This window comes from Pleurodeles waltl, chromosome 3_1 (genome assembly GCF_031143425.1).
Source record: "Pleurodeles waltl isolate 20211129_DDA chromosome 3_1, aPleWal1.hap1.20221129, whole genome shotgun sequence".
Taxonomy (NCBI): Eukaryota; Metazoa; Chordata; class Amphibia; order Caudata; family Salamandridae; genus Pleurodeles; species Pleurodeles waltl.
Genome location: NC_090440.1, coordinates 2,000,026,765 through 2,000,048,845, shown reverse-complemented (window position 1 = coordinate 2,000,048,845; position 22,081 = coordinate 2,000,026,765). Strand labels below are relative to the sequence as shown.

The 22,081-nt window shown below is 44.1% G+C and overlaps 1 protein-coding gene across 1 annotated transcript in view; it reads right to left on the bottom strand.

The window, feature by feature from the left end:
• Window positions 1-22,081, bottom strand: part of MED13 (mediator complex subunit 13) — an 865,231-nt gene that overhangs the window by 170,070 nt on the left and 673,080 nt on the right. Inside the window, exon 27 of the mRNA XM_069226440.1 lies at window positions 13,252-13,391. Within this exon, the coding sequence (XP_069082541.1) occupies window positions 13,252-13,391 (140 nt within the window). The remainder of the gene's footprint in view (window positions 1-13,251; window positions 13,392-22,081) is intronic.

Here is a 22,081-nt window from a genome sequence, read left to right as displayed (position 1 = left end):
CACTAGCTGGAGTGCCCTGGGGCATTGTAACACGAAGCTTGAGCCTTTGAAGCTCACTGCTAGGTGTTACAGTTCCTGCAGGGGGAGGTGTGAAGCACCTCCACCCAGAGCAGGCTTTGTTTCTGTCCTCAGAGAGCACAAAGGCTCTCACCGCATGGGGTCAGAAACTCGTCTCTCAGCAGCAGGCTGGCAGAGACCAGTCAGTCCTGCACTGAACAATTGGGTAAAATACAGGGGGTATCTCTAAGATGCCCTCTGTGTGCATTTTTTAATAAATCCAACACTGGCATCAGTGTGGGTTTATTATTCTGAGAAGTTTGATACTAAACTTCCCAGTATTCAGTGTAGCCATTATGGAGCTGTGGAGTTCGTTTTTGACAGACTCCCAGACCATATACTCTTATGGCTACCCTGCACTTACAATGTCTAAGGTTTTGCTTAGACACTGTAGGGGCATAGTGCTCATGCACATATGCCCTCACCTGTGGTACAGTGCACCCTGCCTTAGGGCTGTAAGGCCTACTAGAGGGGTGACTTACCTATGCCACAGGCAGTGGGAGGTTGGCATGGCACCCTGAGGGGAGTGCCATGTCGACTTAGTCATTTTCTCCCCACCAGCACAGACAAGCTGGCAAGCAGTGTGTCTGTGCTGAGTGAGGGGTCCCTAGGGTGGCATAAGACATGCTGCAGCCCTTAGAGACCTTCCCTGGCATCAGGGCCCTTGGTACCAGGGGTATCAGTTACAAGGGACTTACCTGGGTGCCAGGGTTGTGCCAATTGTGGAGACAATGGTACATTTTAGGTGAAAGAACACTGGTGCTGGGGCCTGGTTAGCAGGGTCCCAGCACACTTCTCAGTCAAGTCAGCATCAGTATCAGGCAAAAAGTGGGGGGTAACTGCAACAGGGAGCCATTTCTTTACAATGTCTATTTGAGAAATGCCCTGTAATTCACATGCTAGTATGGTCACCCCGGAATTCAGAGATATGCAAATAACCACTGCTCCTCAACACCTTATCTTGTGCCCATTTTGGAAATACGAAGGTTTTCTTGATGGCTATTTTTCACTCTTTATATTTCAGCAAATTAATTGCTGTATACCCGGTATAGAATGAAAACGCACTGCAGGGTGCATCTCATTTATTGGCTCTGGGTACCTAGGGTTCTTGATGAACCTACAAGCCCTATATATCCCTGCAACCAGAAGAGTCCAGCAGACGTAATGGTATATTGCTTTCAAACATCTGACATTGCAGGAAAAAGTTAGAGTAAAACGTAGAGGAAAAATTGCTGTTTTTTTCACCTCAATTTCAATATTTTTCTTTTTCAGTTGTTATTTTCTGTAGGAAACCCTTGTAGGATCTACACAAATGACCCCTTGCTGAATTCAGAATTTTGTCAATTTTTCAGAAATGTTTAGGTTCCTGGGATCCAGCATTGGTTTCACAGCCATTTCTGTCACTGACCAGAAGGAGGCTAAAAGCACACAAAAATCGTAAAAATGGGGTATGTCCCAGTAAAATGCCAAAATTGTGTTGAAAAATTGGGTTTTCTGATTCGAGTCTGCCTGTTCCTGAAAGCTGGGAAGCTGGTGATTTTAGCACCGCAAACTCTTTGTTGATGCCATTTTCAGGGGAAAAAACCACAAGCCTTCTTCTGCAGCCACTTTTTCCCATTTTCTTGAAAAAACCGAAATGTTCACGGTATTTTAGCTAATTTCTTGGCCTCCTTCAGGGGAACATACAAAGTCTGGGTACCTCTAGAATCCCTAGGATGTTGGAAAAAAAGGACGCAAATTTGGCTTGGCTAGCTTATGTGGACAAAAAGTAATGAGGGCCTAAACGCGAACTGCCCCAAATAGCCAAAAAAAAGCCTGGCACAGGAGGGGTTAAAGAAGTAATTGCCACTAGGAAGGCAACTTTCCATTTTAGAAATTGAATTTGGCACGAGTGCATGGGTTCAAAGGGTGGACCCATAAGTCTTGTAAGCACTATATTTAGATTCCAAGATGGAACTGGTGGTGTTCTTGGTGGAATGATGCGTTTTAAGCCTTCCATGAAAGCTTTAATGACAGGAACTCTAAATAAAGAGCTATGTTGAATATTTTGTAAATATGCAGACATTGCAGTAAGGTGTATTTTTATTGAAGAAAATGCTAAATTTGAGTTTTGTAAATTAAGTAAACATACAATATCTTGCACTGATGCTTTAAGAGGATCTATATTTTTAGATTGACAGTAATTGACAAATCTTTTCCATTTGTTTGCATAGCACTGTCTAGTAGTGGGTTTTCTTGCTTGTTTAATAACTTCCATACATTCTGATGGGAGTTGTAAATATCCAAATTCTATGACTTCAGGAGCCAAACTGCTAGATTGAGAGCATTGGGGTTTAGATGCCTGATTTGACCTCTGTTTTGTGTTAACAGATCCGATCTGCATGGGAGTTTGGAGTGTGGTACTACAGATAAATCTAGTAATGTGTACCATGGCTGACGTGCCTATGTTGGTGCTATGAGTATCAGGATGAGTGAAGTTTGAGGCAACTTGTTGACTAGAAATGGAAGGAGTGGGAGAGGGGGAAAGGCGTAAGCAAGTATCCCTGACCAATTGATCCATAGAGCATTGCCCTTGGATAGGGGGTGTGGGTGTCTGGATGTGAAGTTTTGGCATTTTGTGTTTTTGCTTGTTGCGCATAGATCTATTTTGGTTTTCCCCACTTCTGAAAGTACTTTTGAAGTACTTGAGGATGAATCTCCAATTCGTGTGTTTGTTGGTGATTTCTGCTGAGGATATCTGTCAACTGACTGTCCCTGGAATGTACTGCGCTAATAGAAAAACAATTATTGTGAATTGCCCATTTCCAAATTTTTTGGGCTAGAAGGGACAATTGGGATGAATGTGTCCCTCCCGGTTTGTTGTATTAATACATGGTTATCATGCGGTCTGTTTTTATAAGAACATTCTTCTGTGTGAGAAGAGTTTGAAAGGCTTTGAGGGCCAGAAACACAGCTAATAACTCCAAGTGGTTTATGTGTAGCTGTTTCTGTTTGACATCCCATTGTCCTTGAATGTTGTGATTGTTTAGGTGAGCTCCCCAACCAATCATTGATGCATCTTTTGTAATTATGGTCTGAGGCACAGGGTCTTGAAATGACCACCCTTTGATTAAATTGGTGCAACTCCACCACTGAAAGGACGTATATGTTTGGCGGTCTATCAACACTAGATCTTAGAGTTGACCGTGTGCCTGTGACCATTGTTGTGCACGGCACTGTTGTAAGGGCTGAATGTTTAATCCTGCATGTGGAACAATTGCAATGCAAGACACCATAATTCCTAGGATTTTCATGACAAATCTTACAGTATATTGTTGATTTGGTTGTATTTGTGGAATTAGAATTTGGAAAGCTTGTATCCTTTGTGTATATGGATACGCTAGAGCTCATTGAGTATTTAGGCTTGCACCCAAATATGGTTTGTACTTGTGCTGGTTGAAGGTGTGACTTTTGGTTGTTTATAGAGAAACCTAGTGTATGAAAGGTTTCTATTACATAACATGTATGATTTTGGCATTGTATACGACTGCATGATTTTTTATTAGCTAATCGTCTAGATATGGGAAGACATGTATATGTTGTCTTCTTAGGTAGGCTGCTACTACTGCTAAGCACTTTGTGAATACCCTTGGAGCTGTTACTTCAAAGGGTAACACTTGGAACTGGTAGTGTTTTCCTTGAACGACAAACCTGAGGTATGTTCTGTGAGCAGGATGGATGTGTATGTCGAAATACGCATCTTTGAGGTCTAAGGCTGTCATAAAATCTTGTTTTTGTAGAAGTGGGATAACATCCTGTAGAGTTACCATGTGAAAATGTTCTGATTGGATGTAAAAATGGAGGGGCCTGAGGTCTAATATTGGCCTTAGGGTGCCATCTTTTTGGGGAATTAAAGCATATAGTGAATAACCTCCTGTTCCTAGCTGAGACTGTGGCACTAACTATCGCTTGTTTGAGTAGTAGAGATTGGATCTCTTTGTAACAGGACTGTATGTTCTGGGGTTAACTTGTGAAACCTTGGTGGAATATTTGGAGGAGTGGTTATCAATTCTAGACAACCATTGCGGATAATTGATAGCACCCAGTTGTCTGTGGTGATATTTTGCCAATGTGTGTGGAACTGTTGTAGTCTTCCCCCCACAGGAGAGTTGTGGAGTGGAAGGGAGTGTGGGAAGTCACTGTTTTGGCTGTGTTGTGGATTGTTTAGAGGTTTGAAATTTATCTCTATGTCTAGAGTACTGTCCTCTATTTGTGCCCCTAAAACCACCTCATTGGTACTGGGTTTGGTAAGTTGGTTTTGTTTGGGAGGTTGATGCCTGACAGTTGTGGTCTGAAACCTCCTCGAAACTGAGTGTTACGAAATGATCCTCTATATGGTGTAGAATAGAGTGCACCCATTGCCTTGGCTGTGTCCGAGTCTTTTCGTAGTTTTTCTATTGCTGTGTCTACTTCTGGCCCCAAAAAAAAATTTAACAAAAAAAGAAAAAAAAAAAAAAAAAAAAAATTATATATATATATATATATATATATATATATATATATATATTTTTTTTTTTATTTTTTTAAATCAAAGGGCATGTTTAACACAGCCTGTTGTATTTCTGGTTTGAAACCAGAGGATTTCAGCCATGCATGTCTACGAATAGTGACTGCTGTGTTTGCAGCGGTATCTGCTGCATCAAAGGCAGATCTTATTTGGTTATTATGATAGCATGCCCTTCTTCTACCACCTGTTGAGCCCCTTTCTGGTGCTCTTTTGGGAGATGCTGTATGACATCCCAATGGGCTCTATGGTAACGAACTAGCAGTGCCTGGGAATTAGCTATCCTCCATTGGTTTGCTGCTTGGGATGCAACCCTCTTTCACATCACATTTTCTGCTTTCCTTATCTGGAGGGGGTGCATCTCCTAAGGACTATTTGCTCTTTTCCTGGCAGCACTAACCACTACTGAATCAGGTGGCACCCGATGGGTGATGTAATCCGGGTGAGAAGGTGCAGGCTTGTACTTTCTCTATTCTAGGTGTTATAATTCTTGCTTTTACAGGCTCATTAAAAAATTGATCTGCATGCTTTACCATGCCTGGTAGCATTTGGTGGCATTGGCACCTAGAATGAGTTGAGGATAATGTATTGAATACAAAATCTTCCTCTATTGGTTCTGTGTGCATTGTAACCCCATGACAGACTGCAGCCCTAGCTAGCACCTGATTATATACTGTTGTATCTTCAGGTGGCAATCGTTTAGAGGGGAAGCTGTCTGGGTTGTTGCTTGGGATGGGATTAGGGTCGTAAAGATACCATGGATCAACAGTGTCTTGTGAGTCAAAAAAATGCGTTGGAGAATGCATTGGTGTAGGACTTATCTGAGGAGCGGTAGGTAGGTTTGAAGAATGAGGAGGTGGTGCTGGCTTCTCTTTCTGCTTTGGCTCATTACCTGGGGGCTGCGCAGTGTCCAATTCCTACCGAACACTGGTGCTGGGGCCTGGTGTAAAGAAATGGCTCCCTGTTGCAGTTACCCCCCACTTTTTGCCTGATACTGATGCTGACTTGACTGAGAAGTGTGCTGGGACCCTGCTAACCAGGCCCCAGCACCATTGTTCTTTCACCTAAAATGTACCATTGTCTCCACAATTGGCACAACCCTGGCACCCAGGTAAGTCCCTTGTAACTGGTACCCCTGGTACCAAGGGCCCTGATGCCAGGGAAGGTCTCTAAGGGCTGCAGCATGACTTATGCCACCCTAGGGACCCCTCACTCAGCACAGACACACTGCTTGCCAGCTTGCGTGTGCTGGTGGGGAGAAAATGACTAAATCGACATGGCACTCCCCCTCAGGGTGCCATGCCAACCTCCCACTCCCTGTGGCATAGGTAAGTCACCCCTCTAGTAGGCCTTACAACCCTAAGGCAGGGTGCACTATACCACAGGTGAGGGCATAGGTGCATGAGCACTATGCCCCTACAGTGTCTAAGCAAAACCTTAGACATTGTAAGTGCAGGGTAGCCATAAGAGTATATGGTCTGGGAGTCTGTCAAAAACGAACTCCACAGCTCCATAATGGCTACACTGAATACTGGGAAGTTTGGTATCAAACTTCTCAGAATAATAAACCCACACTGATGCCAGTATTGGATTTATTAAAAAATGCACACAGAGGGCATCTTAGAGATGCCCCCTGTATTTTACCCAATTGTTCAGTGCAGGACTGACTGGTCTCTGCCAGCCTGCTGCTGAAAGACGAGTTTCTGACCCCATGCGGTGAGAGCCTTTGTGCTCTCTGAGGACAGAAACAAAGCCTGCTCTGGGTGGAGGTGCTTCACACCTCCCCCCTGCAGGAACTGTAACACCTAGCAGTGAGCTTCAAAGGCTCAAGCTTCGTGTTACAATGCCCAAAGGCACTCCAGCTAGTGGAGATGCCCGCCCCCTGGACACAGCCCCCACTTTTGGCGGCAAGTCCAGGAGAGATAATGAGAAAAACAAGGAGGAGTCACTGGCCAGTCAGGACAGCCCCTAGGGTGTCCTGAGCTGAGGTGACTGACTTTTAGAAATCCTCCATCTTGCAGATGGAGGATTCCCCCAATAGGGATAGGAATGTGACCCCCCTCCCCTTGGGAGGAGGCACAAAGAGGGTGTACCCATCCTCAGGGCTAGTAGCCATTGGCTACTAACCCCCCAGACCTAAACACGCCCTTAAATTTAGTAAGGGCTCCCCTGAACCTAAGAATGTAGATTCCTGCAACTTACAGAAGAAGACTGCTGAGCTGAAAACCCCTGCAGAAGAAGAAAGAAGACACCAACTGCTTTGGCCCCAGTCCTACCGGCCTGTCTCCTGCCTTCTAAAAAAACCTGCTCCAGCGACGCTTTCACCAGGACCAGCGACCTCTGAATCCTCAGAGGACTGCCCTGCTTCAAGAGGAACAAGAAACTCCTGAGGACAGCGGCCCTGTTCCAAAAAGACTGCAACTTTGTTTCAGAGGAGCAGATTTAAAGACCCCTGCAATCCCCGCAAGAAGCGTGAGACTTGCAACACTGCACCCGGCGACCCCGACTCGACTGGTGGAGAACTAACACCTCAGGGAGGACCCTCCGGCGACTCCGAGACTGTGAGTAACCAAAGTTGTCCCCCCTGAGCCCCCACAGTGACGCCTGCAGAGGGAATCCCCAGGCTCCCCCTGACCGCGACTGCCTGACTCTAAAATCCAGACGGCTGGAAAAGACCCTGCACCCGCAACCCCCAGCACCTGAAGGATCGGAACTCCAGTGCAGGAGTGACCCCCAGGAGGCCCTCTCCCTTGCCCAGGTGGTGGCTACCCCGAGGAGCCCCCCCCCCCCTTGCCTGCCTGCATTGCTGAAGAGACCCCTTGGTCTCCCATTGATTTACATTGGAAACCCGACGCATGTTTGCACACTGCACCCGGCCGCCCCAGTGCCGCTGAGGGTGTACTTTTTGTGTGAGCTTGTGTCCCCCCCGGTGCCCTACAAAACCCCCCTGGTCTGCCTTCCGAAGACACGGGTACTTACCTGCTGGCAGACTGGAACCGGGGCACCCCCTTCTCGCCATTGAAGCCTATGCGTTTTGGGCACCACTTTGAACTCTGCACCTGACCGGCCCTGAGCTGCTGGTGTGGTGACTTTGGGGTTGCTCTGAACCCCCAACGGTGGGCTACCTTGGACCCCAATCTTAACCCCATAGGTGGTTTACTTACTTGCAAAAACTAACCTTACTTTACCTCCCCGAGGAACTGTGAAAATTGCACTGTGTCCACTTTTAAACAGCTAAATGTGTTTTATGTAAAAAGTATATATGCTACTGTAATTATTCAAAGTTCCTAAAGTACTTGCCTGCAATACCTTTCAAATGAGATATTACATGTAGAATTTGAACCTGTGGTTCTTAAAATAAACTAAGAAAATATATTTTTCTATAACAAAACCTATTGGCCTGGAATTGTCTCCGAGTGTGTGTGTTCCTCATTTATTGCCTGTGTGTATGTACAACAAATGCTTAACACTACTCCTTTGATAAGCCTACTGCTCGACCACACTACCACAAAATAGAGCATTAGTATTCTCTCTTTTTGCCACTATCTTACCTCTAAGGGGAACCCTTGGACTCTGTGCATACTATTCCTTACTTTGAAATAGTGCATACAGAGCCAACTTCCTACACCTGGTTAGCAGGCCTCAGCACACTTTCAAATCATAACTTGGCATCAGCAAAGGCAAAAAGTCAGGGGGTAACCATGCCAAGGAGGCATTTCCTTACAATAGCTTATTGCAATTTTTGCTAAAACTGAACATAGTATTGTGTTGATTCAAAGTTCCTATGATACCTGAGTGAAATACCTTTCATTTAAAGTATTGTTTGTAAATCTTGAACCTTTGGTTCTTAAAATAAACTAAGAAAAGATATTTTTCTATATAAAAACCTATTGGCCTGGAATTGTCTTTGAGTGTGTGTTCCTCATTTATTGCTTGTGTGTGTACAACAAATGCTTAACACTACCCTCTGATAAGCCTACTGCTCGACCACACTACCACAAAATAGAGCATTGGAATTATCTCTTTTTGCTACTATCTTACCTCTAAGGGGAACCCTTGGCCTCTGTGCATGCTATTTCTTACTTTGAAATAGTACATACAGAACCAACTTCCAAAAACAGTATTTTTGAATAGAGTACGTAGCACTGCCTGTCCTACATTGGATTGCTTTTGTGTTAAAACATCCACACAATAATGTTTAGTGAAAGTGTGTGGTGTTGACCATGTAGCTGCCTTATAAATGTCAGCTGTGGGTATGTTGCCTATAAATGCCTTAGATGCACCTTTCTTACATGTTGAATGTGCTCAAGGGGTAATAGGTAGTGGCCTTTTAGCTTTTGCATAACAAGCTTGGATAAATTTAACAATCCATCTTTCTACGGTAGATTTAGTTATATGATTACCTTTATGTGGTGGAGAAAAAGCAAAAAAAAGTTTTGTCTTGCTAAAGTTTTTAGTTTAATCAATATAAAACATAAGTGTTCTTTTCACATCTAATGCTTGTAGGGCTCTCTCTGCAACTGAATATGGGTTTAGGGAAAAAAGGGCAATTCAATAGTCTGATTTATATGAAATAATGAGACACAACCTTAGGTAGTAAAGTTGGATTAGTACGAAAAACCACTTTATCCTTATGTACCTGAAAAAATGGTTCTTGTGATGTTAATGCCTGAAGCTCACGTACACGTCTTAGGGAAGTAACTGCAACTAAAAAAGAAAAAGGCTACCTTCCAAGATAGAAACTGTAGAACTGGTTCAAAAGGTGGTCCCATTAGCCAAGTGAGTAATATATTTAAGTTCCAGGACGGGACTGGAGGTAGCCTTAGTGGTATTACACTTTTAGGTCCTTCCATAAAAGCCTTTATGACAGGAATTTTAAAAAGAAGAACCTTGTTTTGTGATTACGCAGATATAGCTTCTAAATGTAACCTTATAAATGTACACGCTAAATTTGCTTTTTGTAAATGGAGAAGGTACAAAATAATGTTGTGTTGACACTTGAAAAAGATTCTAGTTTTGACACATACAGTAATGAACAAAACGCTTCCACAAGCTGCGGTGGTTCGCTTGCGTGCTTCCTTAGAATTTTCATACACTCTTGAGGTAAATATAAATATGCAAATTCTAGGACTTCAGGAGCCAAATTGCAAGATTTGAGTCCTTGGGATTTGGGTGTCTGACCTGTCCTTTGTTCTGAGTGAGAAGATCTGTGTAGAGGAAGCTTCTTGTGCAGTACTACTGAAAGATCTAGTAGCATGGTGAACCATGGTTGTCTTGCCCATGTGGGTGCCACCAGTACCATTGTGAGAGAGGTTTGTGTGAGTTGCCGAACTACATATGGAAGACGAGGGAGAGGTGGAAAAGCATAAGCAAATTTACCTGACCAATTCATCCAAAGAGCACCGTTCTTGGACTGAGGGTGTGGAAACCTGGAGGCGAAGTTTGGGTATTTTGCATTTTCTTTTGTTGCAAATAGGTCTATGTCCAGAACACCCCATCTTTGGAAGTAGGGCTGTAGGACTCTGGGATGGAGTTCCCATTCATAGATTTGTTGCGGCATCCTGCTGAGGTCATCAAAAGTGTCTCCCTGGAAGGAGTTCCACCAATATGTAGATGTTGTGACAAATGGCCCAGTGCCAAATTGTCTGTGCAAGGTGAGACAACTGATCTGAATGCGTCCCCCCGGTTTCTATAGATAAAGCACAGTTGTCATGTTGTCTGTGCCTGTGAGGATTACTTTGTTTGTGAGATCTAAAACAAAAGGTTTAAGTGTTAGGTGAACTGCTAGCATCCCCAGATAGTTGATCTACAGGACTTTGTGTACATGATTCCAAAGACCTTGGATAGTGAGGATGTGGAGATGAGCATCCCATGTGCCAAGCGTCCACTGTGAGAGGGACTAGCAATGGCCACACTTTCAAACGTTTGGTGGTGTTCCACCATTGCAGAGTGCGAGAGGTGCAGCTGTCTACCAACACTAGATCCTTCAAATGACCCTGTGCTTGAGACCATTGGTGTGAGACATTCCTGCAATGGATGCATGTGTAGTTGCACGTGTGGGACAATGGTGATGCAAGAAGACATAATTCCCAGAAGTTTCATTACAACCCTCACCATAACTTGCTGATTGGGGGCGAAAGTGAAGAATTTGTGTTTCAAAGTTCTGTGTCCTTGCTGTAATTGGATAAGCTAGTCCTATGCGGGTACTGATAATAGCTCAGAGGTAAGGTTAAACATATAGAGGGGTGAGATGAGACTTCTGGAAACTGATTATGAGCCCTAACTGGCCAAGCAGATTTATTGTGGCTTCTATGTGGTTGAGACATTGTGGATGAGAGCTGGCTTTGATGAGCCAGTCGTCAAGATATGGGTATACATGAATGCTTTGCCTGCGTAGATGAGCTGCAACTACCGCTAGGCATTTTGTAAACACTCTTGGTGCTCCGGTGACCCCGAATGGAAGCACTTTAAACTGATAATGCTGTCCCTGGATGACAAATCTGAGGTATTCTCTATGCGCTTGATGTATTGGAATATGAAAGTAGGCGTCCTTTAGATCTAGAGCTGATAGAAAGTCGCCCTGGTGTAGCAGAGGTAGCACATCCTGTAAAGTGACCATGAAGATCTAATATGGGTCTTAGTGAGACATCCTTTTTAGGGATGAGAAAATGATAGGAGAAGCTGTTAGTATCTCAAAAAGAAAGTAATCCTCTATAGGATCTTTGTGGAGGAGTACCTCCCTACTAACTCTTGAAAAAGATGTAGTGCCTCCAGGTGGTGAAGGCCTGAATGGGTAGATTTCTACATCAAGATTGATATATGTGTCCATATCATACTGTCAACATGGATCTGTGTCCTCCTGAATATCATTAATGTCATGGCTATCTTGACCTGAGTGAAGAGATCATTGTGGAGATATTTCTAATGGGTTTTCTACAGAGTGCTGTGGAAATGGAGTTTGTTGTGGTGGAGGGGTAATGGGTGGAGGGGATGCAGATAAAGGTGGATAAATCTCCTGCAGCTCCTTGTCCACTCTTGTTTTGGGGGGAGGTTCATTTGTGTTCAAACCTTCCTCAAAAAGTAAGCTGTATTTTACGAACAGTAGTTTTTATTAATACCCTTCCAGTATGAGGCTGGATATGCAGTTGGGACTGCTTCCTTTTGAGCTGTTGGTTAAATTTCTGAAGAATCGGCTCCAGGACTTATTTCGGCTCCGAAGTAGGTTTCAGATCAAGTTCTTTCAGTAACAAAAGTTTTAATTTTCGATGTAGAAGATGTCAGTGCCAAAGCGGTGGACACAGTGTTATGTGGAAGGTTTTGGTGCAGGAGTCGCTAACACTCTGCTTTGAATGGAAGTTTTGGATTTAGATTTATGCTTCAGGGGAGAGTTTGAATGTGGGGCATCCAAACAAAGTTTGAAGTCTGCCTTGGCCGGAAAGCAGTGGCGTCTCAACAGCTTCCGTATGCAAACTTAGTCTTTAGGGTGGAGCAGGGGGAAGTTTACTCATTTTGCGCTGAACCTGGGGAAAGTCCTTCATTTCTAGAGTCATTTTGGCCTCCGAATCAGAGTCTTGGACCGAAAACTCCTCTTCAGCAGCTGATGCCTCATGGATCTCCTGCTCTGCATTCAACATGACGTCCTGCATGTCGAAAATAATCAGGTGTTTCCTCCAAATCCTGTCTCTGCAATTCATGTCTACGAGCTCTTCAGTCTCGTCGAGTTTTCTACGACCTGAACGACTGGTAGGCCTCAGTCTTCCTCTTGGTGTTCTGGCAATAGACTGAGGTTACAGAACTGATGGTGATCGGTCCAAGGGAATTTAGAGTAACACTTGAGACAGAAATGGAATGTGTCCATACCATCAGTTCTACATTCTTGATTATGTCGAATGGAGAAAATGGCTGCTTCGTGGGCCTAGATCGAAAAAGTTACTTATATAGTTTCCCCCACCCCCGATCCCAGAACACAATGTTAGAAAGAATAACGTGATTGAAACAATACCAACAGGTTTGGAGATGTTTCCCGAACCGAAGGTGCCCAAGACAATCTCAGGCCGAAGCTCCAAGAGAACACGACTGTACCCAACAGTGGAAGACAACAATCTGAAGATAAAGCCGAGGATCATGCACATTGCAAACAAGGAGGAGGAGTCACTATGTCCAGTGACTCAAAAGACGTTCGAACAAAAAAGTTGCAACCTTCCCGACCCAACACTAGATGGATAAAGTATGCAGAGCATGTGAATCTACAGCTACAAATGGCAAACTTTTTTTTTTGTTTTTAAACAAAAAACATGGTGTGATTCTAAACATGAGTTGGGCACTTCAGTGCTTATGACTATAATTAAAGTTCACTGGGAACTGCTTATACCCTTAAAGTCCATTTCTCTCAATACCTAGGAGAAATCACTGAACAATGGATACATGGGCACACACAAAAACAAGGAAACCCTGCAGTACGCCCACAAGGTGAGGTTCCATCCCAAGTATGTAGATTACTGGCCTCTTGCATTATTTAAGGGATCCAACAAATGCAGAAGGTGAAGGATATAGACTAATAAATGTCTCAAAAAAACAAAGCATGTTCCAAAAGTAATATTATGCATTAATCAATAACATAGCTTAAAAAAACTGGATCCCAAAACACCTACCTTGCCTGTATCGCCTCCATGTTGGTAATGGGATCCTGGCGAATGCCCAGGCGATCCAGTAGGGGAAGCAGGGAGAATGCTAATAATATCTGGGTCAATGTCATCTCCAGTGTCTAGTAAGTCAAATATACCCATACCGTCTTTGGAAAAAAGGAGAAAGCTATAAGTTAAACATTTTTATCTCGTATTACACAAGCTAATTCTATTAGAATGGTGACAAACACTCTAGTATTAAATAGCAACAAAGATGTGCTACATTTTCCTGTTCGATTAAGTTTTTGTTAGCATAACAAAATAAGTGCATACCATAGAGCCAGCAAATGAAAAGTAATGTTGAATTATAACAATAGTGTGCTAAATGCTCCGTAACCTATTTTTATTCTATAAACAAACAACTGAAGAAATACACAAGACGCAAAATAAATCCGACACCAACTTAAAAAAATTAGATAATTATATATTTTTAGACACGAAAAAGATGGGCAGGAGGGTTCCAGAGATACATAATTTACAAGGTATAGTGAATCAACACTTTAATTATCCACAAAGAAGCACTAGCAAATGTAATAATTCTGACATTTAGAACTGTCAGGAAAAACTTTGGTAAGTATCAATGTGGTTACTTCGAGTTACTTTAGGTGATCAACTACAGCAGGGAGTTAGTATGGGGGACCAGCAGGGTCCACAGAAAGTTACCTTATCTAGAAAACCAGTCCTCAGTTCCAGCGTCAGTGTCTCCTGATGCAAGGGATACAGGATGTGAAGAGGCTCAAAGATGCTGAAGATGTAAGGTAGATTCGGGTCTTCGTGCGGGCACGCCTCAGTCCAAGGACTAAGTTAGGCCTTCCTGGCCACGGGGGTCAACATTCCTCGAAGTACTCTCAAGCTTGGCAGAAGCCCAATCACCACTTTGCTACCAGTCCCCAGCTACAGCGGCTTCCTTCTTTTAGCAGTAATTTGCCTTCTGGGAAACACAGCTGCCGTCAGACAACTCTCCAGGGTTCAGCAGACACGGGGTATCTTTCACTGCTAGGTTTTGGTCCTTTGGACCTCACGGCTGACAGCGGTGATTCAGGAATTTGTGCTACCAACTCACCCTAGCAGGCTTCTTCAGCTGTTGTAGCCATGTGCTGTGAACAGGAGGTCAGCCAATTGACCATTGGAGTCTCCTGCTTTGGCTGGGCTCAGTAGTCTACTTCTCCATAAGCAGGATACAGCAGGCAGAGTCCCTTCTACTTTGCTAGCCACCAGGCTCAGCAGGCGTAGTATAAGTTGATGCAACCTCTCTTTGCCAGGTCCTTGGTCCAGCAGGGCAGTCCTTTAGTCCTCTTCTCCAGTCGAAGATGTGGGTACTGGATGTCAGGGGTAATCTTATTATGAAAATGTCCTCCGGGGAGGCTGTGGTCAATAGCAGATGGGGTGCCGGGTTCCTTCCCTCCCAGTGGCTACTTTCTATGAAGCGTGGCATCTCTTTTCTGCCCACTCTCAAGATGGCAAAACTCCTCAGAGCTCCCTAGTTCATCCCAGAGGTATGGTTACCAAGGGGGATATAAACCCCTGAATATTGGTTTGACAACTGGTTTCCGCTATTTGACTTGAGTACCAGCATGCCTATCTAACCGTCAAAGCAGCCCTTTTTCCAAATGTTTACCAGTTGCCCTTAAATGGCAGCTTTCCCTTTGAAGCTCACCTTTTGGGTCAATGCCTGAGTGGCTTCCTGCCGGTGAGAGGTAACATCTTTTCCCCCATGAGAGGCTTCTATTGTGTCCTTTTATGTGAGTTGTTTGCACATCTCCTCAGGAGGGCAGAACCTCATGGCACAGGAGACTATGAGCAACAAAGTGGGAACTTTGTAGAAGTTGCACACTAACAAATTACATTAATTTCGACTTGGGCATCCAGTAGAGCTTAATGTAATGAGCTGTTTGATATCTTACAGTTTCAACATTAGAAGTCCCAATCAGAAATTACCAAAGCGAAGGTGTTATCTTGTGACTCCGCATTCTCCAATGGGGCTGCTAGTGTTTTCCACAATAATAACGACAACTGTGTATTTTTTCTGTTGATACATGCAAAAGTACATGTTCCACTCTTGAATGTACAGCACCCTCACCTTGTTGTGAGCTTGTTAGGAATCCATAGTGGGATACTTACAAATATTAAAAAGGGAAGATTGGGCTTTGTGCCTTTGCTTTAAATGGCAAAGTCGAGTTAGCAGTTAAAAACTGCCCTTGAAATCTGTGGTGGTAAACTGGGAGCCATGTTTTATCTTTGTCACATCCAGGGTGGTACAATTAGTGCTGCAGTCTCTGGGTTGGGCCCTGGGTGCCATACACTAGGGACTCACAAGTAAGCAAGGTCCAAAGGTAAATAAGCTTATGCCAATTGGGTATAAGCCAATCAAGCATACACATTTCCAGGTCAGCGCACTAGCACTAACGTTTGGTTAGCACGCCCTTAGTGCACTTAGTTGAAAAATCAACACCATCAGTCAAAAACTTTGAGGGTCACCATTGTAGGAAGCTGACTATGGTGTACCAAAATGAGGAGCACGGTGCAGAGTCCAGGTATCCTTAACTAGTGTACAAGACTTGCTTTAACAATCCCAAGTTGCTCTATTTGTGGCAGTGTGGTCGATCAATCTTCGACTTATCAGAGGGGAGTGTTGAGCATTTGTTGCACTCAGTCAATAAATGAGAATCAAATAAGGGAATTCAACACCAATTTAGAAAAATAACAGATTTTTATTTTAACTTAGACACCAAGATCTTCAGGATCAGGTAAGTACTTTGAGTTAGCAATTTTCAGAAACAAAACACAGCTGTCAGATTTGAGGCATGAGCCTTGGACACGGTTATGTTATTCTATGGGAGAAACATGCACAGCATAGTGTCATTTGTGGTTGACTTACAGGACTGTTCTTCTGGACTTGAGGTAAGTAGGGGCCAAGGTCTTAGAAAGCACCAATAGTTCAGGTTTATCAACCCTGGTGTGTCCGAGTACAGAGGTGCTTCCAGCAGTGGTAGCCTCAGATGCCACACACTGAGTCAATGTGGAAAAGAACATGTAAGAATGAGGCTGCAAGTGGGGACTGGGGGACCAGTCTGGCAGAACCCAACCGGGGGCTCAGCTCTTGAGGCTCTCATATCGGGCTGTGGGGATCGGGTGCAGAGGTGTTTATAAGGGTGTTTAGGGGAGTGTAGTGTAGTAGTCAATGGGCTACTTACCCCTGGGCTGACCACACCACCTAAATGACCACTTCATGTGGGGAGTGGGCTTAACCCTGTCCCAGAGTTCCTAATTCCACCAAAAACAAGATGAGCAGGCAGCCCACCTTAGGGGTGTAACTTGCCTGGAGGTAGAGCACACCTACTACATAGCTGATTTCCCATCTGTCCTGGTGCCAGATGGGTCTCAGGGAAGGGAGTGGCAATTCCCCAGGCCTGGGGGAAGCCAGGGTTGCATATCAAAAGGAAGCAGAGGCTTTGAAGCCTCCATCCCAGGTATGCTGATTTACTAGCCATCCTGCCGGAGCAGGCACTATTTCTGGCCTCTGAGGGCACGAGCACCAGAGGGTCAGAAACATGTCTGTGGTGGCAGGCTGGTTGATACCAGTCAATCAGCACACTAGAGGACTGGTAGGGTTCAGTGCTCTCTGGGTGCATGTCATAACAAATCCAGTACTGGCATCAGTATGGATTTATTAGGAGGAGGTGTTTGATACCAAATATCAAAGGTTTCAGTGAAGCCATTATGCAGCTGGGTAACTCTTAATGATCAGTGTCCAGTACCTACCTTAAGAAGGCCTCCCGGTTTACTTCCAATATCCAGTAATAGCACTAGGCATCAGGGGTGCATATCTGTACATGCAGATATGCCCTCACATATATTACAATGTACCCTGCCTTAGGGCTCTTAAGGCATGCTTTAGGGGTGACTTGCATATAAGACATGCACTGTATTCGTGCATAGCACAAGGGTGTGTTCAATGTCGTGTTTTCTCACCATTTCACCCATTCTGCGATGGCAGCCTGCATGTGTGGGTCTCTTAGGGTGACGTAATGCATGCTGCAGCCCACAGGGACTAAAGCCCTTGCCAATTGGGTTACAATTGAGTATTTTGTTTTTAGGGGTAAGAACACTGACACTGAAGCCTGCTATCCAATACTCAACTGTAACCCAACTGGCAAGGGCTTTAGTACCTCTAAGTCCCTAGTAAATGGTACCCCTGATACCTAGGGAACGAGTACTAAAAACTGGCAAGGGCTTTAGTACCCCTGTAAGTCCCTAGTAAATGGTAGGAAAACAGCATTTAAATGGGGGGAAAAGTTATGGGGTGGCTGCAAAAAGTCTGGTTCCATACAACCATAAAAAAAAAAAAAAAAAAAAACAGGAAAAAAAAAAGAAAAAAAAAAAAAAAGCTCCAGACAATTAGAAAGCAGCCCCCGAATCACTATTCCCTTCAGGGGCACAATAACTGTGGTTATCTCCTTTAACAGGAAGTTGGGAGTGTCAAATGTTAAACTAGGTAAGAGATAAATATTAGAGAAGCACAGTGTACAGGTAAGAACTTTTCTCCAGTATTGAATCTTTTACATATCCACATGCTTGAATCGAAATAGCAAGCAGTAACAAACTGGACATAATATGCTATAATGCAGTGGTTGGAAGCATAAAACCAAAGCAAATAAACTTTAGTTAAATAACAGATTGCACCTTTTTTGAACAGATGGTGAATAACTGCTTAAAACTCTCCTGCATTTGTAGAGAACGTATCTTATTTTTCATGTAGCAGCCCTGCATGTGTCAGGTAGTGAAACTCCAGAAAAAAGCCAGGCGAATTTACAACACTCCTTTTGGAATGTGCACAAACTGACAATCACAGGTACATATGTTTTTTTGTGGCAGAAAGCTACAGCCGATGAGACAACAGACTATGGTGCTTCTTGATAGCGCCTGTCCTTTTCCTGGGGTTTGTCAGGTCGTTTTTAATGTTTTAGTTCTCGCAATGAAAAAGTTTAGGCATTTTTTAACAAAGATATGAGCTCCTTCTGTCGCACTGGTTGAATTTCTGAAGTAGGTTTTCAAAAGAATAGTTTAAAGATGAGTCATATGGAACTTTAGGGATAAAGTGAGGTTTTGATCTCAAAATGACAGTCAATCTTGATTTGTAAATATGGCTGCTCAATAGTGAAGGCATGAATCTTGTCGAACCTCCTGGCAGAGGTGAGGGTCAGCAATTAAGTCATTTTTCAAAAAAGCTTTCATATCAGCCTTAAAGAACAAGTTACTCACCTTCGTTAACGCCTTATCTGGTAGAGACACTGACTAGTCGCAGATTCCTTATCTTAGAATTCTCCCCCAGGCGTCAGACTGAATCCAGAAACTTTTCTTCAGCAGCACATCTGTGCATCAGTTGAGGGCATCATGTGACTCCGTAAGGACGTCTTCCCCAGATATGACATCGGAATCCATATAGTCCCTCTCCTGACGTGCTGACGTCAGTTTCTTCTGTGACTAGAACCGCACAACGACAGAGCCACGTAGAAACTGGCAACGGAACAGTGTATACACCAAAACGGGTAGACATAGTCATGATGTAACAACTACCAAAATGAAACAACAACAAAATATCCTGAAGTGAGACTGAAGCCAAAGAATCCAGTTTGCAAGTCGAGGAGGATGGGTGGGTGGGTAAGGAATCTGCAGTAAGTCTATGTCTCTACCAGATAAGGTGTTATCGAAGGTAAGTAACTTGCTCATCTGAAACATACAACTAGTCACAGAATCCTCATCTTAGAATTAGATACCAAAGCAATAGCAACCCAAGAGGAGGGCTGCGAACACATCTCACCCAGTCTTGCAAAAAACAGGTCAACTAAGGAGTAGCAGACCAGCTATGAGAAAGACAAAGGTGAGAAGTAGTATGTAGCACACATCCAAAAAGTAGGAGACCCGCATATCACAAGCAGATATGAAAGATTATGGCCGTGTAAGAAATGGCCATGAAGATGAACTGGCGGTGGAGCCACAACAGATAAGGACATGAAGTGCTCCCAAGAATTAGCCAGATGAAAGGGGGCAAAAATCAACCAATATGGAGCGATACAGAATGCAGTTTGTACCAAAATGGTTATTGAAAATCTGCAAGAAGCATCACACTGAAAAAAAACCTGACAGCGGAATGAACATGGGTAGGAACACACAAGGAGAAAAAAAAGAGCTTAGACAGAAAGCAAAAATGGAAGGCCTTTAGACGGAAAACGCTAAAGGTGTACCAAAAGCTTTTACCAATGGGTAAAATAGGGTGACTGGAAAAGACAAGCTGTGGAACCCATTCAGAGGGGTAGACTTGTAAGAACATGGATATAACGAAGCAGAAAGTGTCCAGAGACAAACACAGGCTCCTGACAACACTGATGTCAAACAAAAACAGAACACCATGAGAGGGATTGATCAGAACCCTTGAATGTAGATGCAGGACATCGAAGGCACAAAACCTGAATATTGAGCTGTGCTCCTAATGGAAGAGAAGAAGAAAGTAGAAGGTTGCGGCTGGGCGACAAAAGGAGGAAAATGAAGAGGGGAAAAATAGACACCTCTCAATACAGCAAAAGAAACCAAGGCTAAAAACAAGGCCAGTACATCAAAGGAAGTAGATGGTGGAGAGCCACCTGCTTCTATAAACTGACAGATACTTGCAATACAGTAAGAACAGAAACACAATGCAGCAGCACCTTTTGAGGAGAGTCTAAGCACAAAAAGGGTGTAAGCAACAAATTGAAGAAATCTGTCAAAGAAAAACTGAAGCTAGGGTGGTAATCCACAATGAAGAACCAGCGCTGAGATTAGCAAATCAAGTGTAGACCACTCAGAATACTGCTAAAATGAGTACAGCAAGAACAATTCCCGGAATGGAATCTAGATACCAGACCTTAGAATCCTGTAAGGTCAGAAAGGAATATGTGAGATAAAGAGGAAAAAACTTCACATCCCTGAGCCAACAATAAAGTACCAGTGCTAGGGGTAAGAAGCCTTTAGTGAGATACCTGCAGTAGACAGATAACGAAGAAGATACATGTATAAGGGGAAACAACCCTCTAAGACAGACACAAAACCAGTCATGAAAGAATAGGGCTCAACATCATCCCATAGGCGCACTATATCTCTCCTTTTTGGAAGGAAGGGAACGAACGGCAAGAGCCATCACATAAACCAACGGTGATATACAAGAATAACCCTGCCACAGTTGACTAATTATTAGAAAACATGTCCATGGAAAGGAAGGGTATGCCTGAAATGAAAGGGTTTGGACGGAAAATACGAAACTGACATCAGCGCGACGGGAGAGAGACTATATGGACTCCGAAGTCATATCTGGGGACGACGTCACTACAGAGTCAGACGATGCCCTCTACCGATGCGCAGAGGTGCTGCTTGTAGGAAGCTGGTCTGATGTGTGGTGAGCACCTATGGTGTTATCACCCTATACCAGGTCCAGGTATCCCCTGTTAGTGAGGTGTAGTCAGTTTCTAGGAAGCCAGGCTCTCTAGAGGTAGCTTTGGATGAGCAGTCAAGGCTTATCTAGGAGGCATGCAAAGCTCATGCAATACCAATTGTGCTATTCACACACATGAAAGAACCACAGTGTTACAAAAATAAAGGTACTTTATTTTAGTGACACAAATACTAAAATATATAGGCAATACTTTTCTAGCAGGTGAGTAAACACACTATTATATACACCTTAGTTGTCAGGAATGAGCATAGGAAGTGATCGAAAACAGTGCAATAACAATAGACAATGGTGACCCTAGGGGGAGCCCGACCATATACTAAAGAATAAAAAAGGAATGCGACTGATGAACTGCCACCAAGGTAAGTAGAGAGTGAGTGAGAGAGTGAGAGAGTGAGAGAGTGAGAGAGTGAGAGAGTGAGAGTGTGTGTGTGTGTGTGTGTGTGTGTGTGGGGGGGTGGAGGAACTAAGTACCAGAGTGCTCTCCAGTGACCAGGGGAGAAGAGGTAAGTACCTGATTTTTACCAAGGCCACAGAGAAACTTTGTGAAAGAACTGTGCAAGACCCAAGCAAGATTGCTAGAAACAGAACATGGATCCAGACAGAAGTTGACCTGCAAATGAAGGGGACCAAGTCCAGTTCCAGTTGGAGTGTCCAGGAGCCACTACCCGCCCTTCTTGAGATGAAGGGCCTGGTCGACGAGAAGACCAGGAGTTGGCTATGCAGCACAGGAACAGAGGAAGAGTTCGAGAAGGGATGCAGTCGATGTCCCAGGTCGGAAGAAGCATTGCAGTCCATCAGTGGTGTGGAAAAACCACAAGCCTTGACAAAGGCAAGAGTCGCAGAAACGAAGTTGCAGAGCTGCATGAGTCGCACTGCAAGGGGTACTGTCCTGGAAGGAGAGGCAAAGACTCACCACCTCCAAAGTTGGACAGCTAGTAGAGGGGACCCAGGGAACCACTCAAGACCACCACTTGTGTTGCAGGATCCACGCAGAGTTGCAGGAAAAAGGGTCCTCATGCAGTTGGTGCCTGCGGATGCAGGGAAGGGATTCCTTCACTCCAAGGGAGATTCCTTCTTGGTGCAGAATGAAGACTTGCTGCCCTCAGAGGATGCACAGCCATAAAAATGTTGCAGTTGCTGGAAGGAGCAGGGAAAACAATGCTGCAGAGCAAAGTCGTCGCTGAAGCTGCAGATTGTAGGTTCCTGTGAAGTCCAGTTGCAGTTCCAGTGGCCAGAAGTCGAAGTAAACATTGCAGAGGAGTCTTGCTGGAATCTTGCATGTCGAATCTAAGGACCCACCCAAGAGGGAGG